The following is an 18,828-nucleotide window of genomic DNA, read 5'->3' on the forward strand; positions in this document are numbered from 1 at the left end:
GGGAACACTCACTTGTAGAACCATGGCGGTTTTTCCCCTAAGGGGAGCGCAACTATACTTTATATTCTGCGGTGCACAAAGGGTTTTCTAGATTAGATGTTTTTTTATCTCAGATAAGGTTGTTCCCCAAACAACTGGCAGAGAGATCCTCCCTAAGGCTTTGTTGTATCACGCCCCTGTAGTACTAACGATGGTCTCCCTGAATGAAACCCCGGAGCCTGCACGTACTTGGCGTCTGAATGAACTCCTATTGGAGGACCCCCAGTTCTGTTCCTGTATCTCAGACACTATAACCCACTATTTCACCAAAAATGGTAAAGGAGAGATGGACTACACTGTTGTATGGGATGCAGCGAAATGACATTTGGTGGTGGAACTTGGGTTAATGATCCTTCCCTAGACCTATCCTAGTTTGTTGGGTTGAGTACTCATCTAAACTTCACTGAACTTGTATCCAACTTTAGAAACTTTCTATATTCACTACCTCAGTCCACTGCATTCTTTTCTATATACATTTATCTGAAGCAGTTTTACTTTGGAACTGGTGACTTTTGTGCACATGGTCCCACACCATCTTATAGTTGAACTTATTAAGATTGAGGGAAGCTGTTATTGTGTTGATTCTGAAGAGTCCTGCCTATTGGTCCTTGTATCTGACTACTCATCTGTATTGCACTAGTTATTGATTAATTTGCAATTCTAGTCCTCTAATGGTGAATGTGTATATATAACTATAAAGCCTTGTAGGAGAATACTTACCAGTGATTTTTATATGCTTAGTGTGTAACTGAAGGCCTAATAAATATTTTTATTTCTGGTGCTTGTGGATCTGCTTAGAATCACATCCTGTGCATATAGTCCGACATCTAGTGGAAATCGCAGAGTAGTGCATCTTTTTTCGAAGATCGAAAGGGACGTCAACATGGGCGTGACTGTAACACTATCCCTAATGTTACGTCTAGTGTACCCAAAATCCCTCAGGCGTCGAGGTCCCACCAGATTGTTTTTTTCCGCCACGCTAGTTGGTTGCTTATGCAGAGCTCGTAAGAGTTTATATTGCTATAAGTATTCCCACGGCCTACAGTCGTTAAGTCAACTTCAACAACCTTCTCTGCAGCTGTATCGTGGGTTTCCTGCCGCCGCCGACTACATATACAACTACTTAGTGACTGTTGATCGTGTGGCCTCGACCCTCAGGCCTTGCCTTTACAGTAGGGAGATTGGGGCCCTGTTTATTCTTCTCGCTGAGAATGCATTTCCTTTACCCCTCTCTTTCTCTACTCCGTCTGGCTGCCGCTAACCTCCTTTTAAATTCTGCCCTTCTTGTAACAGCAAATTTCCCTGGAAAGTGACCCATCGCCGATGCAGTAAGTGTCTTCCTGGTGACCATGACGAGTGCTCCTGTAAGGCCTGTAAACTCTTTTGGCCTAAGACGCTGAAAGACAGGCAGACTAAGTGGTGGGCAGCCTACGCTATGCAGGCCAAAAGCCTTTTCCCCTGCTAGCGCTGTCGTTTCAGACAAGGAATCCGTCGGTACCCACGACTCTGATTCGGAAGCCATCAACCTTTCTGCGGAGCCTAAGGGCTCCCAAGTGCCCGCCCCCAATAGGCAGGCCATCGGCACTGCTATGGGGAAATCACACCCCAGCGACAATGGCACCCACGCACCATGTGTACTTAAGCACACAACCCCTAGGGCCTCTTCGACTGAGTTGTCGAAGAAGTCCTCAATGCCAGCCGGGCAGCCGAAAAGTTTGACGGTACCTTCCGAACCTCGCAGTTCGGTGCCCTGTCGCAACCGCACCAGCGGCATGCAAATGCGGATAAAACTCCTTCTGGAAGGGGCGGCCCTCTTAAAAAGTGCACTGCCATCAACCTGCCCTGCAAAGGTGCTTGAACGCCGAAGGAGTTGGTGGAGGCACTGAAACCCTCTAAGCCGTCAATACAGCTTCCGAAGCTTCCCAAGAAGCTTTTGGATACCCTTTCTGCAGCTAGGGACTACAAAGGCACCCCCTCTCCCTGCCTATTCTGAGGCCCCCCCAGCCTCTTTCTAAGGCCTTACATAAGGGTTTATCCCCCTTTTAGGCAGCCCTTCCCACCTCCTGACCCTTCAGCTTCCTCAGAGTGGACTAGGGAGAGATTTGAACAGTGTATGGCTAAGATGGCTGAGTTCTTCGACTTTTCAGACGAGTATGACAGAGCCTTGACGAGACCTAGAGAAGTGGACTCTTGCCCCATCCCCTCTAAATGTCAGAAACTTCCCTCCCTTGGTGCCAGTTTTCCTCTTTGGAGGAACCACAGGGACACCACGATAGTATGTTTGGGGATGACCCCGATGACCCAACCCAGGAGGTTTCTTAGGAATGGTTTAACCTTTATGATCAAAATCCAGTATATCAAGACCCAGACTGGGATCAGGCAGAGGACCAGGGCTTGTGGCACACACCGCCACATACCACTAACGCAGACGTCATCTGTCAGGATCCCCCTACTACCCTTCCACAGAGAGATTCGTCTCCAGTTGACGACCAAATGCTGTTCAACTCCCTCTTAAAGAGAGCAGCCGACGGTTTCAAAATTGCTACGCACATAGCCACCCCCGACTCGTACTTTGTGGAGGACATCTTCAAGGAAAAGACTCTGGTTAGCCAAGCCATTCCCTTATTAAATTTTATTAAAAGAGACCTGGCTCTTTCTTTACTGCCCCAATTATTACACCGGCAGTTGATCCCCGGGTGGAAAAATTGTTTCGCCCAGCCCCCTCTCACCCCTTCTACATTAGGGGTCACGCCGCACCAGACTACTTGGTAGTAACAACCACTATCAACAGGGTAGGGGTACCGCTGTCCTCTGCAGAATCCCCTCCAGTCAAGGACTGCAAAAAAAATTACGCCCTTGGGAAGCGTGTCACCGCTTCTGCAGCCTAATCCATGAGAATTGCCAACAACACCACGCTCCTTGCGAGCTACAGTGATGTTCTGTGGGGCCTTGTACAGGATGGTCTTCAGGAAGTTCCAGAGCCTACCCGATCACGCCTGCTGGCGATCGAAGCTGGAGGCAGACAAGTGACCCAGAATATCCTGAAAAACACACTGTACTCGGCTGAAACAGCACCCTCGCCTAGGGCAACCCTACTCAAGCGGCATGCCTGGTTAAAAAAACTCTGGGTCCAAACCCAAAACACAAGCTTACCTAATTAACAAGCCAGTGGAGGAATCCAACCTTTTTGGGAAGGTGGTTGACGACGCAAAAAAAGAGCCCAAGACTTTAAAGTCACTTAGCCAGATTAATGCTAAACACTTTCACCATCGTGGTGGCCCTAACACCCACCGGTCCTTTCTTGTGCAATCCTCCTCCCGCTCAACCCAAGGTCAGTACGTCTCAGGGGTTCCCCCTGGTCCTCCAGTCAGGGCACCTCTGGCAACTTCCAGAACCAGCAAAGAGGCTCTAGTAGGGCCAAGGACAGAGGTAGAAACTCCACTCCCAGAGGCTCCCCAACCTCCTCCTCCAAGTGACTTTCCTGTACGGGTACCCTCCCACGCTTCCTTGGTCGGGGGTCACCTGTCTTCATTTATCAACACCTGGGAGGGGGATCACATCAGATCAGTGGGTACTAAAGACCGTTGCCCACTGGTATTGTATCGAATTTCTCCGACCACCTCGCTAACACCCACCAAGAAGAAGAGGCCTGTCGCCAGAACACCTAGCATTCTGCTGGAAGAAGTTCAGGTCCTGCTAGAAAAGGGCACCATCAAAGTCGTCCCCCTTCTCCAGGTAAACAAGGGTATTTATTCATTGTGTTTTCTTGTTCCCAAAAAGGATCTCACCATGCGCCCTGTTTTAGACCTGCGCCCTGCAAACAAGTATGTCAAACCTCAGAGGTTTAGGATGACAACACTTCAGGCGGATTGCATGGCCACATTGCACATGAAAGATGCATACTTTCATGTTTCAATGTTACCAGCGTGCATAAAGTACCTCAGGTTCACGATAGAGGACACCCAATATCAATTCAAGGTTCTCCCCTTCAGCATTGCCTCAGCCCCAAGGGTGTTCACATACGAACTGCTAGTAGTGGCAGCCCACCTGCGCAGTTAGTCCATCCCAGTCTATCCCTACCTCGACGACTAGCTCATAACAGGGGATTCATACAGAACATGCCAGACAAATACCCAGAAGACGGTAGACCTCCTCTTCAACCTAGGATTCTCTATCAATGAAAAGAAATCTGGTGTAACCCCCAGCCCGGTCAAACAGTTTCTGGGGGCTCTAATTTGGACAGAAGGCAGGCTTGTCTTCCCCTCCAACGCGAGGGTCCCTTCACTATGTGGCCAGTCACCAGGTGACCGTACGCAAAGCCATGCGACTGATGGGGATGATGGCTTCTTCCATCTACCTAGTTCCTCATGCTCCTCTGCGCATGCGCTCCATGCAAGAGAGGCTCTCGGTCAATGGTGTCAGGCCAGCGGCCAGTGGGACGATCTAGTGTTTGTCTCAGCAGCCCTCGTTCAGTCCCTGTAGTGGTGGTCAAGGGAAAACTTTTTGCAGGGGAAAACCTTCACCACCCCCACAGTAGAGGCCACTCTCACCACAGACGCATCTCTGTTAGGGTGCGGGAGCTCTCCTCTTTCAAAAGACGGCGCACAGCATGTGGTCTCCAGCAGTAGCCTCCAATCACATCAACCTATTGGAACTACTAGCAGTATTCAATGCCCTGAAGGCTTTGCAGACACACCTCCAGGGGAAGACCGTTCTACTCCTCACGGACAGTACCACAGTCATGTACTACTTGAACAAACAAGGGGGCACTCACTCTCCAGAGCTACCCAGACTGTCCCAGAACATCTGGAAGTGGGCACTCAAACAAATGTTCCTCCTCTGACAACATGTTCCAGGGGAAATCAATCTTCTGTCAGGCATACTCAGCAGACATTGCCCCCTACCAGGTCGAGCACGAGCTGCGGCTACAAGAGGACATTTTACTCAACATCTTTGCAGAATGGGGCTTCCCAGAGATGGACTAATTTGCCACCCTGGAAAACGCCCAATGGCCAGACTACACCTCCAGATACCCACAGAACCGATCCAAGAGGGAACGGTCGCTGGATAGCATGGTCCAGGAGATTTGCCTAAGCTTTTGTTACCTGGTGTAATAGCAAGGGCGTCAGTACTATTGATTGCTCTCCTAAAGATATTGTCCTGTACCTAACTCGCCTGTTAGATTCAGGACTGGTTTTCAGTTCCCTAAAGGTCCACTTAGGCGCTCTTTCAGCGTACACCACGTCCCAGATCAGGGTTTCATGGCGGAAGATTCCTGTGATTAAAGCCTTTATGACGGGGTAAAGAGACGTCATCCCCCATCTCCAACCCAGCCCCTGGATGGCACCTGAATGTTGTTCTTACCAGACTAATGGGACCTCCCTTTGAACTATTGCACAAGGATAGCCTTAAGGCACAGCTCCACCTCACTGACGAGGCCCAACCAGGCCATAACACGTGTCTGGGGTTGCTGTTGGTACTCTTGTTCAGTAGAGAATTGCCAGGCATTTCGGTGCTGGACTGCCTTTGGGCAGGACAAAGACTGATACGTAGTGGACATTTCTCTTCTGTGAAAGGATGGTGAGCTAAAGACTCGGGTTGAGACTCTTACCCGGGATATAGGCCGGTAGTAGAGAAACTCCAAGAACCCCCCTTGTTGTAGCCTTAAGGCACTCGCCTACAAGACCGCCTTCCTAGTGGCGATCACCTCTATAAGGAAAGTTGATGGACTGCAGGCCCTTTCAGTTCAGGACCCTTTTGTCACGATTCACAAATACAAGGTGGTTTTGCGCACACACCCACGCTTTGCACCCACATTTATCTCGAAGTTCCATGTAAACCAGTGCTTAGAACCCCCTTTTTCCAGAACCCCACTAACTTGGCAGAAAGGAGCCTCCACACACCATATGTGAGGAGAGTGGTTATTTACTATCTGGAGAAGACAAAGCCACTTGGGAAAACAAACCAGTTCTTCGTATCAGTGGCAGCTGGTAGAGAAGGGCACCCTGTCTCTAAGTCAGCTATTTCCAAGTGGATTGTAAACTACATCACACTGTGTTACACTCTTGCCAAGAGAGATCTGCCCTTCACGCCTAGAGCTCGACTCGAAGCACAGGGGCTACCATAGCATTCATTGCAAATGTTCCTCTAGATTCCATTTGTAAAGCAGCAACCTGGAGTTCTGTACACACCTTTACACAACACTACTGCCTAGATACATACTCTAGGTCTGATTCTCAGGTGGGACAAGCAGTGTTAAAACATCTCTTTCCTACTGTTCCTTCACACATCCCACCACCATCTCTGCGTACTGCTCGCTAGTATATGCACAGCATGTGATTCTAAGCAGATCCACAAGCATCAGAAGACATACATTACTCACCGTAATCGTATTTCTGACATTGTATCTGCTTGGATTCACATGCTCCCACCCTTCCTCCCCTCTTGGAGTAGAAGGAGCATGGACTTCTTACACCTTCTCTCTTCTGTACTCGTTCACGCAGACTATAAGGCTCCTTCAAGACAGAAAAAAATAACCGGTGGGACCTCAACACATGAGAGGTTTTGGGTACACTACACGTCACGTTAGGGATAGTGTTACAATCACGGCCATGTAGACGTCCATTTCGATCTATACTCTATGCAATACTCTGCGATTACCACTAGATGTCTTACTATAGGCACAGCATGTGAATCTAAGCAGATACAATCATCAGAAATATGATTACGTTGAGTAATGTATGTCATACTTACTGACTATCTTGAATTATTGGTTTTGCTCTATATGGACTAATTGTAGCCCTAGACCACTCATACACTTTTCCTGAGACTAAGCCTTGACTGCTCCGCTACCTTACCTTGTTTGGGTTTTGGCTAAACTCTGTCTCTTTTCTGTCTACCATAAATAGGGTGGCCTCCCACAATCCTTCCGCCATTGCTGATTTTGGAAATCCATCTTAATGGGGTCCACAGAGAGTGACCCCATCGCCTTTCAATGCAGCAGTTAAAGCTTCAGTTTTGGCATTATGGTTGAAACCGGCCTCAGTCTCAACTGTTGACTGGGCTCTGGGTACGAAGCACAGGGCAGTCCCTTCTAATCCGCAATTTGTCTTCTCATGCCTTTCCAGAGAGTTTAGTTGTCCACATTTCCATGGGAAACCTAAAGGACACAGCTTTACCCTCTTTGCCTTTAGACTTTTGAGAGCAAAAGGTTGGATGCCTGGCGAAGAAAGAGTTTTTGGGTCAGACAGCCTAGGCTTGAGATCCATGCCTTGGCCACATTTTCTTTTGGTCTTTGGTGTGCGATCTTAGAGGCGGCCAAAAACATCCCCGCAGGTGACATGAGGGATGGTTCTGAAGCCCTGCTAAAAGATGGCAAGGAGGCTTCACGTCAGCGCTTTGGCGTATAGTGCTTAATAAATACAAAATAAAATGCAAAAAGAAAATACAAATCCTCCAAACTGGTCTAGATACTTCCTAATGTGTGTCTAGGACGAGGGCCACTAGAACAGGGTTGAGGACATACTCCTCTCCAAGGCCTTTGATTTTACCTGGATGTCCATGCTAAACTCCTGGACATGCCAAATATCGGTTGGGGACAAAGGCCAATGGATCCCTCTAGATGTTACAGGCTTCTAAGGGGACTGCAAAGTCTCTGGGCCAAGCGGTCCAGCAGCAACAGCCTGCGATCCCCCATGGACAAAGGTAGGGTGTTTTGACCCCTCACCACCTGCACACACAGGATCAGAGGCCAAGCTTACTGGAAAGCATGTGCTGTGGCCATCAAATTGGGGTTGGGATGGTGGTGGACTTAGAGGTGGATTATCAGCCTCCGCTGTGCCCTCACCAGCCCCCGGTGCGACTCCCCTGTGAACCGGATGTCTACCATGCCTCCCCATTGGGAGGAGGAAAATTTGGCAAAGAATGGATCCTTACTACTTCTGTTGCCTGGGCCTTAGGTCATTCACCAGTGACTGTCTCCCTTTTACTCAATGCCCTCAGGCCATACCTCGCCAACCAGTGCTTGCCTCCGGAACCCATCCTACTGCAGTAGGTTCATCAGCTTCTAGCGAAAGGAGCCATAGATCTATTTCCCCACTGGGAGAAACCTGAAGGTATCTCACCCGCTAGTCCCCGGGGATCTGTCATCCAGGTGGCCAGGACACCGACATCGCTTTTGGATCCAGTTGCTGGGGGGTGGGCCAGTGCAGGAGGATCACCTGGATGAGGGGTCTTCGGGAGTGGAAGTGTGACACCGGATGGCGAGAGGCAGTATCCCCTTCCCTGTAACACCTTTTCCCCATCCTAGCAGGTAGGATACTTGGTGGACACAAACCCCCCCCACCCGTCGCCCCACCATCCCCCCTTTCCTGACAGGAACACTTTCTCACAGACAGCGAAAACGGACTAACACCAGAGCCGTATACCTGACACTGGGAGGAGCGTATGCCATCGTGTACTGTCCTTGGCTCCTACAACAAAGCAGCGCCAGTAAAGTCAGCACAGCCGGTGAGTCGGGGCAACTGATACGAGACCAGCTTGTGTTAGAACCAAGATTGTAAGCAGCAACATTTTAAGGAGAAATCTAGAGAGACCAGTGTGTGAATCGTATGTGACGAGCAACACAAATATAATTGAATAACAGAGGAGTGACTGAACCTTTGAATTCGCGAAAGATACCATGAACAGAGTGGTCCGGTGCCAAATGGGTGCTCATTCGAAAGTCTCGGTTAGGTATCCAACTGGTTGGCCAATGTGGAAAAGGAATTGAGGTATCGAAGTGGTCCTGCAACGGGTACAGCTAAACCCTGTGCACATTCGAAAGTCTTCGATAGTTAATACAAACTGAACTTTGTCCGACCTCGGCTGAAGGAGACTAATTGTGTAAGAGGAAGGATCTAAGCCCAGCTGAGTGACGCAAGAGAATATTTTCTGAGCATTGTAAAGGGGGATCTGAGCCCGGAAGATGGGGATCCAAAGTAACGATCATTGTAAAAAAGGGATCTGAGACCGGCTGAGGGGGATCTAGGATGAAGAGTGGAGCATTCGAATTGAGTATTTATGTGAGAAAAATAACTTTCTGTTTGCTTTTGTACATTGGGCCCTCTGAATCAAGAGACTTTGATAAGTAAAGAGACTTGGGCACAGAAGGCACTGATGCTGATAATTGAACTGTGTCCTCATGCCGAAGAAGCCAAAGAGTGTCCTACACTCAAGTGAACTGCCTTGTCCCGTGCTGAAAACGTGGGGAAGGGAGGCCAACGGCCTGAACATCCTGATATATCATTTTGAACACTTCTATCTTTTTATAACATTATTCCCTACACTGTTTGTATTTAGAGGTAAGGACTGGCAATAGTTTATTTTTAGGATAGGCCATTTTATTTTGACAAGGCACCACTAGGACTGTGTTGTTATTATTTGATGGTTGTAGCTTGCTCCCATTGTAGACTTAGGATTAGATAGGCATTTATCATAACCTTTTTGCAGTTCAATAAACACCCTTGAACTGTGGTCACTTGTGTCTGTCTTACTGTTGATTCCATGCCTTCCTTACACTCACTCAGAATGAGGTATGGGCTGGTACTCAACTTATTTTCTGGTGCTTAGGAAATACTGGGGCTTGCATCCCATTTTGAATCTGCAGCTCTTGAACCTGTCCTTGCGCAAAGACAAGTTCAAGATGGTTACTCAGGTGTAGATCCTTCAAGCAGTTGACCTGCAGGATTGGCTAGTCTCCCTAGATCTCCATGATGCCTACTTGCAAATGCCTATAATAAATTTGTGAATAACTTTGATTTATCCCATTTCTTCACATTTTTCAGCACCATAAGAACTCTCCCTGCCTCTGTCCCCTCGCCTGTGAAGGAGCTTTGTCACTTTTGGACACAAGACCCCATTCAACATTAGGTATTGGATTTAGTGGGATTTCAAACTGCTCTATGCATTCCCGCCAATCTCTGTCGTACTGCTGGTTTCCCAGAGATTATGCCTGTTCAAAATTATCTTGAACCCTCTAGACTGTGCTTGGAGAACAAGATACCCAGTGTTGCTGGACATGTCCATCTGTCCTCCCTGAGACCTCAGAGTGCGGATGGCCTCTCCCAATTGGAAAGGACAAATTCTCCCTCTAAACCTCACCGGCCTGCACATTCATGCCTGGCATTTGAAAGATTGAGGTTCAAGGAGTGAGATTTGTCAGAGGACGTCTGGGACGCACTTCTTTCTGCTAGGAGTCTCGCCACCAAACCCATTTATGCCTGAAGGTGGCGTAGGTTCCCACCTTGGTGCTAGGGAGTGTGATCTGGATCATTTTACTTGTTCCACGTCCTCAAATCTGAATTCTCTGCTTTCTTTGGCTTGGACGGATCGCAATATTTGCACTGGGAAGTGGTATCTTGCTGCCATTTCCATTTTCAAGAGGTCCTCCTAGCAGGGCTCGTTTTTCTCAATCCCCTCATTCATGCAGTTTGTGAGGATTGGGTAATCAGTCTCCACAACTCCAGTTTGTTGTTTGAGCCTGGGCTGGGCACGTCCCCTGATGTGGAACTTCAGCAAGTCCAACCTTGGAGCCACACCCATGCCAAATTGCGGGGACTGGTAGCTAGGGTAGGACTGCAGGCTGCGGCAGTGCGTTAACCGACATACTGGGCGAAGGTCGAGTTACTGAAAGGACTATATGATATGATATTATAGGTTATTTTTAACACGCTTAATACCCAGAGGTTTCTAAGCGCAGACCCGGGATTGAACCTGTGTTGCTCTGCGTCGTTTTGCTTTCAAGGCGAGCACGTTGCCCCTGAGATATCCTCCCTAGACAAATGCCTCTGAACCTGTCGATTGCCAATCCAGTAGCCTCCCTGTGGCAGCATCCCTGCTCCGTTCCTCTGGTCAGCTCCACCATGAACAGAAAGTAGAGACCAGCAAGAGGAGACCTGCCATTTTTATCTTCTCACCCTTACCCAAGAAGGTCTTGTTGTGCAGGCTGCCAAAGTTTCCACCAGACCAGCATCTGCAACCTCGAATCTGCCTCCTGACAGAGAAGGTAAAAGAATTGACGCCATGGTCAAGAACGTTTGTACCTCGGGCAGCGTTTCTCTGAAAGCTACTAACATAGTCCATGATTTTGCTAAATACTATTTCGGCCACTGGAAGGCAGTGGAACATGCGACACAGCATATCCCTGAGGGGGCAATGCGCGTCCGCTTCGTACATCTCGTGGAGGATGGGAAAGAGGTGGCGAGGCAGTCGCTGAAAAATGGGCCTGGACGTGGTCGACTGTGTGGGCCTTTCAATGTCATCAGCTATAGCATTGAGGAGGCAGGCCTGCTTAAGGTCATCAGGCTTTTCGCCTAATGTCCAAAACAGACTGCTGGACATGCCCTTAAGGGTGAATTCCTTTTCGGCCAGAAGGCCAATGACTCCCTGGAAAAATGTAAGGAGTCAAAGATCGCTGCAAAGTCACTGGGTCTAGATACTCAGCCGGTCAAACCTGCCTTCAGCTTCACCTCTAGGGGCAGGCGCTACAGGCGTTGTCCTTTATGCCAGGAAGGTGCAGCTCCCGCAGGCCAGGCAAGGACAGAAGCGTTTCTCGTGCTCCGGAAGAGGCAGGGGTGCTTCCAGAGGCCAGCAAGCAGCAGCGGCCGGGACGGCTCTGCACTCTTAGCTACTTTGATTTTCCCTTGATGGTTGGTGGACGGCTGTCAGAGCACTGGCCCCAGTGGCAGGAGATTACCTCTGACGCCTGGGCCCTGGATCTTGTGCAGTGGGTTTGTCTGCCCTTCTTGAGGAAACCTCCAGACAGCCCCCCAACACCTCCAAGCCAATCAGGACAGGATCTCCATGAAGAACTGAAAGCCCTGTTGTTGAAGACTGCCATGGAAGAGGTACCTTCCGAGCAGAGAGGGTTGGTCTGTTATTTCCGGTATTTCCTAGTGCCCAAGAGGGGAAGAGGTCTCCGTCCCATTTTGGACCTCAGGGCCTTGAACAAGTTCCTGAGAAAAGACAAGTTCAAGATGGTGACATTGAGAGAAATTCTCCATGCTCCCGAATTGTAGGACTGGCTGGTGTCAATAGATCTGCAGGATGCTTATTTCCATGTGCCGATACATTGAAAGCACCGGAAGGTCCTGAGGTTCCTCAGAAGGGACAAGCACTATCATTTCAAGGTGCTCCCCTTTGCATTGACCTCCACTCTAAGGGTCTTCACCAAGCCCATGGCCCGAGTCCATGTATTCCTGTACCTGGACGACTGGCTGATCCGGGGGAATTTGGCAGAGCAGGTTTTGTCTCAGCTAGAGGATACCTGCTGGCTACTCCACAGGCTGTGCTACTCCCTGAACTTAAAGTCCCATGTGACGCTAGTCCAGAGACTCCAGTTCATCGGAGCAGTCCTAGACGATCTGATGGGGAAGCCCTTTCCCCTCAAGGAGAGAGTCAACAGCCTTGCTCAGATGGTGAACCAGTTCCGGAACCATGCCGCCTTACCAGCAGCTTCCTTCCTGGGCCTTTTATGCCTCATAGCCTCCTGTATTTTTCTAGTGCCAGAGGCCAGGCTGCGCATGAGATCTCTTCAATGGTCCAAACGAGGCCAGTGGTCCCAGTACCTCAGAACCCTCTTGGACTGCCTCAGGGAATCCAGGTCAGTGGTCGACCACCTTTGTTGGTGGTCCGACAGCAGCAGTCTCATGGCGGGGGAACCCTTCTGGCCTGAGTGGTCACGGATGCGTCTCTGAAGGGCTGAGGCGCTCGCTGCAAGGACTTGCAGGTGAACGGCCTTTGTTCAGCAATGGAAGCGATGTGACACATCAACAAGCTGGAGTTGCTCCGTCTCTGAAGGGGAAGCATGTCCTGATTCTGACGGACAATACAGTGGCCATGCACTACCTGAACAAGCAAGGTGGCGTGCGCTCCCTCCCCCTCTACACAGAGGCGATGCAGCTGTGGATTTGGCTATTGGAGAACCGGATCTCTGTCTCTGCAGTTCATCGGGCGGGGACAGAAAACGGTTTGGCAGATGCTCTGAGCAGGCAGAGCACGGTCTCACACAAGTTGGAAGTGTGCAAGGAAGTCCTAGAGGAGATCTTCTCTCGCTGGGGTACCCCATCAGTGGACCTGTTTGCCACTGAGTCCAACAGGAAGTGCAGACAGTTTTGATCGAGGGGATTCCCATCGAACGGCACGCTAGGGAGCATGTTTCTGGTGGATTGGACCTTCCCTCTCCACTATGCCTTCCCTCTGATTCCTGTCATTCTGTGGGTTCTCGGGAGGCTCAAGAGGTTTAGAACCACCATGATCTTGATCTCCCTGGACTGGGCGAAGAGGACGGGATACTCAGACTTACTGTATCTGACCATCTGCCCACTTCTCTGGTTTTCTCGCCCGGATCGCCTAACCAAGTCGGACGGTCAGGTGCTTCACCCGAACCCAGAGTGCCTCAACCTACATGCAAGGCTCTTGAGAGGATGAGATAGGATGACTGGGACCTGTCCGAGGAGGTACTTGAGGTTTTGCTGGCTGCATGCGGACCATCTACAAAATCTCTGGACGCATGCAGGTGGAGAAGATTTGAGGCGTGGTGCAGGGGAGGCGAGATTGACCCCATCTCTTGCCCCACCACTACAGTGATGGGATTCCTTCCGTCACTGTCCTCAGCAGGCCTTCAAGTCACCACAGTCAAAGAATATTTGGTTAATATTTTACGGTCATGGCCCAATTCCTGAAGGGCCTTGTAAATAAGTTTCTGCCAACTCCCTTTGTTGCCCCCGATTCGGACCTTAATATGGTTCCGACTTTTGAAATGGCACTCCTTTCGAGCCCATGCATACCTCTTCTTTGCGGCTGCTCCCTTTGAAGACAGCTTTCTTAGTTGCAATAACATTGGGTCAGTGAATTGCAGGCCCTTTGCTGCAAATCGCCATTTTTGCAGTTCTTACGACAATGGTCTCACTTAAATGAAGGCCGGAATTTCTGCCTAAGGTGGTATCCGAGTTTCATTTGTCACAGACCATAGACCTTACCAGTCTTTAACCACCTCCTCACCCTTATAAAGGAGAGGAGTGTTTCCACCGGCTGGATCCCAAAAGGGCCCAGAGTTTCTACTTTGCAAGGACGTCTGAATTCAGTAAATCGTGGCCTATTCTCTAGCCTGTAAAGGTCTGGCAGTAACAAAGCAAACACTATTCCGGTGGATGATTTTGTGCATTGTGGAGTGCTAACAATCTGCAGGCAGGGAACTGTCTTCTAGCATCAGGGCGCACTCGACTAGAGGGGTCTGTGCATTGACTGCCTTACAAAGAGTGGTCCCGATTAGGCAACATGGTCCTCACTACACACATTAGCTAGTCACTACAGTCTGCCCGTGGGTCTGATGCGCGTATTGGCAGAGCGGTGCTTCAAAATTTATTATAACTTTCTGCCCGCCTCCTTTGCCTCGCTGTTTAGGGAGTCAATTAGATGTGGAATCTGCGGGAGAAAAATCCACAGAAAGAACATTACGGTAAGTAATTCCTCCTTCAATGGATTGCCTTTCTCCACAGATTTCTCATCTCCCTGCCCATCTCTCCCCGCACAGAAAGTTTGGCAGTTGGGCGCATCTCTTTTTTTTAGTGGGTTGACACCTGGATTTCTGTCTTTCATGACAATAGACAGACTAGTCGAGGTACACTACGCCCACTGTCAAAGTTTTTTCCGAGCAGCAGAGCTGGATGAGGATATCTATCAGATGAGGAATCTGCAGAAGAAGAATCCATAGAAAGAACGTTACGGTAAGTAATTTCTCCGTCTTGGTCACCAGCACTACCACTGGATGGGTGAGCAAGCTCCAGGATTTGTCAGTTAAACATCCCTTTTTTGTTTTCTCCAGAGAGAAGGTGACGTTCAGAGTGAGGCCATCATTCCTCTCGAAGGTGATCTCCGATTGCCATCTCTCTCAAAAAATCCATCTTCCTGTCTTTTTTTTGCTCCATCTCCTCCATCCATGGCAAAGGAACGGTTCCATCATCTGGATCCGGTGTGGGCCCTCAGCTTCTACGTCTTTTTGGTCAAGGGAGACCCGGAAGGATGACCAGCTTTTTGTTGGTTATGCTGGTACCTGTGCTGTGTCGGAGTGCTACTGAAAAAATTTGGAACTTAGGTTGACGGGCGCGGTGCCTCGATTTATACTGGCCCGACGTCCTATCCAGTTCAAGGTGTGTAAAGGTGTCGGACGGAGATAACATGGATGACTGTGCTGTGTCCCCTGGCGGCGGAAAGGTTTCTGAAGAACAGCTGCGAAGGGGATATGGATATCAAAGATGAGGAATACGTTGTAGGAACCATTCATCAAAAAGAACATTACTCGGAGGTAAGTAATTTGTTTCTTCCTGTTGCGTAAAATATAAGAAGTGACCTTTTTATCTTTGATTTGTTTGTTCCTCTGGCTGTGATAAAACCCGCTATTACTACTTTACCCAAGCAAGGAATTTGTTTGTTTTATGGTATTATAATATGAAACTGCACCGTATATACAATCTGCCATTTTTCTGGTTGTGAATATTTACTAGAAAATAATTTGCATGAAGGTAAGCAGTAAAGCAAATAAGAGGGTCTTTGTTGTTTTTCACCTTCTCTTATGTGCAAGAAAATAATATTTTTACTTTCTTGTTTTGCTGTTTTTCAAAGTTGTTGTCTGGCTGGCCGTGCTTATCCTCTAGGTGATATCCCTGAAGATCTTGTCGCCCAGGTTAAAAACCAGGTCAGTGAAGCAAGTTTTGATTGTTGCATGATTACAGCACAGATCTCCACAACTAGACTAAATAAAGCATGTCTAACAGGAAACATAAGGGCCTTTCAACAGTCCATCTCAGTTTACAACTAGAGACCAGATTATCTGTTCTGGCAATCAAATGTGCTGAAAGTTCAGATCAAAAAGCCAGATGTTAAAACTGCTGGGTTCATGAACTTTAGCTAGCAACTGTTGCCCCACTTAAAGCAACCATGCAAAGTCGACAAACCAGCGTACCAAAAGGCGAGCTTAAAGAGAGAGGAAGCCTGCCAACATATGAAATAACTTGCTGTGCTGATGGATAGAAGTAATAGTAACATTATACACAAAAATGTGGGACCCATATACTGAGAATGAACACGGCTGTATAGCCTGTTCAATGGGCAACTGAGGGTACAGGGTACACGTCCTGGATTTTCCCTTGGTTATTTAAGGTGAAACAGCCAATTTCTTTTCAAAATATGCAAAAATGTGGGAGTCACTCTAATGAGAACGAACACAGCCAAATAACCAGTTACATCAGCGGTTTCCCAATCAGGAGGGTAGGAGAGGGGCTACACTTCTGGAAATGTTGTACTACTTGGCATAGTACCGTGATTTACTACGAGTAATCCATAGATGAACCCCTTGCTCATTGTACATTAAAGAAGTTCAGCTTCACCTTGCTGATGAGGCCGGACAAGTCTGAATCACTTGTCTGGGGTTGCTGGTGGTTCAGAGGAGAATTGCCACCATTTTGGTGCTGGACTGCATGTGTGTTTGGGACTAGACTGATATGCAAATGAATTCTTCAATGGATTGCATTCTCCCGCAGATTCCTCATCCGATAGATATCCTTCCAGCAACAGCTGCTGTAGGACTCTACTACGGATGTCATGTCGGACATATATATACTATGTCACTGCACCGCTTTACCTCCGTTCCTTTTTTCTGCACAATCAGCATGCTGCTTTTCCGAACATTTGCATCAGTGAGAAAATGTTTGTTGATAATTTGTCGAGATTTTAGGCCCTAAAGGTTTGGGGTTCAAATGTTGTCAGGACTGCGGTATCCACATGTGGTGTCTGGTGAAGGAACACGATGCAAGCATTGCGGTTTCTGTCACCAAATTAACCTGAAGTTTATTTGGGAATGAACAGTCGGCGAATTTAGCACTCCAGCGGCCTCCGTCGAAGACCCCGGCAAGTTCAACCGCCAGGTTGTCGGGCCATGACAAGGAAGGCCCTACGTCTGAGGAGGAGTACAGGCACAGTAAGAAGGTGAAGAAACATTCCCAGTCCCGAAGCAGTTCATGGAATTTGTTGTCCACATCGTCCCACAAAAAGAAGAGACGCCATCAGTGCAGACACGACTCGAATCCGTTGGTGGAGGGGTCTAAGCCCTGCCCGACTGCGGGTCCCGCAAGGTAAGTGTGGGAGGCATTCAAGGAGCAAATCCTCCAGCTTTTCAAAATGCTGGGGAAGGCAAGACTCCTGTCTCGTTGCCTCACCCAAGTAAGGTACCAGCTGCACCTGGAGGCTCCTGCGCCAAGGTGGCCATAACAGGGCCCTATGCCCTCACGCTTGACCATGAAAATTGCGAAACCGATTCTGGCACTGATGGCCCTTGAGGCACCAGCGATCTGAGCCCTTGCTGGAACAATCCCGTTGACATTGACGCTGGTGCCGATGGTCATGATTTCCTGTGTACTTGAGTCTCAGTCGGCGTTCTTTGACTCAATGAGGTCGATTTCTGATGACGAGGGGGGGGATCAGGTCCCTTTTGGCTTAAAGTCAAATAAGCAAGGGATCCGGGGGAGCCGATTTTTTTTTTTTTTTTTTCACAGACCCATCTGGTTTACTGGCTCTGGCTGAAAGTGTGCACGAGGCAAGCAGACTTGACACGTCCCCCGACCTCTATTTGCAACAGGCTGCCCCCTATGGCCACCCTAATGCTCAGTAAACAAAGACTGTTGAAAAGGTGGTTGAAGCCTTAGGTCTGTTCGCCCGAGCCAAGCCGTTGACGGCATATGAGCTGACAGAAATCCTGAATAAAGGACCACAGACTGAGAGGGCATTTCCATTTAATGCAGCGATTTCTGATCCCATTAGCGCACTGTGGCAGAGACCATGTTCCATGCCATCTGTGGTTGCCGATCTCATCAACAAATACAAACCAGCTAGGGGAGATTTACCCTTCCTGTCATCTCACCCTACGCCATAAGGTCTGGTGGTCTGCCAGTCATCACAGTGAGCTCTAAGCCGAATTTCCAATTAACAGATGCCCTAGCCAAGAAGATCTTTCCATCAGGGAGCATTGCTCTGAAGGAAGTCAGTGCCTCCTGCACATTCGCTAAATGGTCCCACGTAGTGTGTAGGATTATAGCGGAAGCTGCAGAGCACCTCCTGGCTGAAGAGGTGAGCAATGGGTTTTTGAACATTATTGACGATGGCATGTCAAGCACCTGGACACTGCAGATTGCATATGCCGTGCCATGGAGCGTCCATCGTACGGCAGACGTCGCCTTACCACCACAGTTCAAGGGTCTCCCCTAATTTCCAAGCCAAACTACTGGACATAGTGTTTGATGGTGAGCACCTGCTCGGCTCGAAGGACGACGAGTCTTTGGAGAAATTCAAGGACACCAAGCTGCCAAGTAACTGCGTCTAACAATCATTCAGCTTCTCCTCTAGGGCTATAGGTTACAGACTGTCATGGCCAACAACACAGAAACCACGCCATCTGGTGATGGGGGTAAGGGGTAACATATCTCCTGCTTTTCCCTTTGGGACGTTTAGACACAGGGTCCCCAGCTGGACAATGTCCAGGCTCACGAATGAATAAAAGCTGAAACGTTTATTAAATGCAGGAGTGCTTTATTTATATTCACTGGAATTCTTCTCTTGTACACTGTTCGGGCGTGTCAATTTACAAACCGGAAATCGCGTGCAGAATCCAAGAGAGGCAGGAAGTGGAGACTGAAAAGCACGTGCTGTATCTAGGTAGGGCAGGGTGTGGCAGGCAGGCCAGAACCAATGGGCGTGGCC

At 48.9% G+C, this 18,828-nt stretch overlaps 1 protein-coding gene across 3 annotated transcripts in view; it reads left to right on the forward strand.

The window, feature by feature from the left end:
* Positions 1-18,828, forward strand: part of VPS8 (VPS8 subunit of CORVET complex) — a 2,529,257-nt gene that overhangs the window by 1,186,048 nt on the left and 1,324,381 nt on the right. For all 3 annotated transcript variants that reach the window (XM_069615741.1, XM_069615740.1, XM_069615739.1), the window contains exon 25: positions 15,700-15,772. In XM_069615741.1, the coding sequence (XP_069471842.1) occupies positions 15,700-15,772 (73 nt within the window). The remainder of the gene's footprint in view (positions 1-15,699; positions 15,773-18,828) is intronic.

Source organism: Ambystoma mexicanum, chromosome 9 (genome assembly GCF_040938575.1).
Source record: "Ambystoma mexicanum isolate Mex_15411 chromosome 9, UKY_AmexF1_1, whole genome shotgun sequence".
Classification (NCBI taxonomy): Eukaryota; Metazoa; Chordata; class Amphibia; order Caudata; family Ambystomatidae; genus Ambystoma; species Ambystoma mexicanum.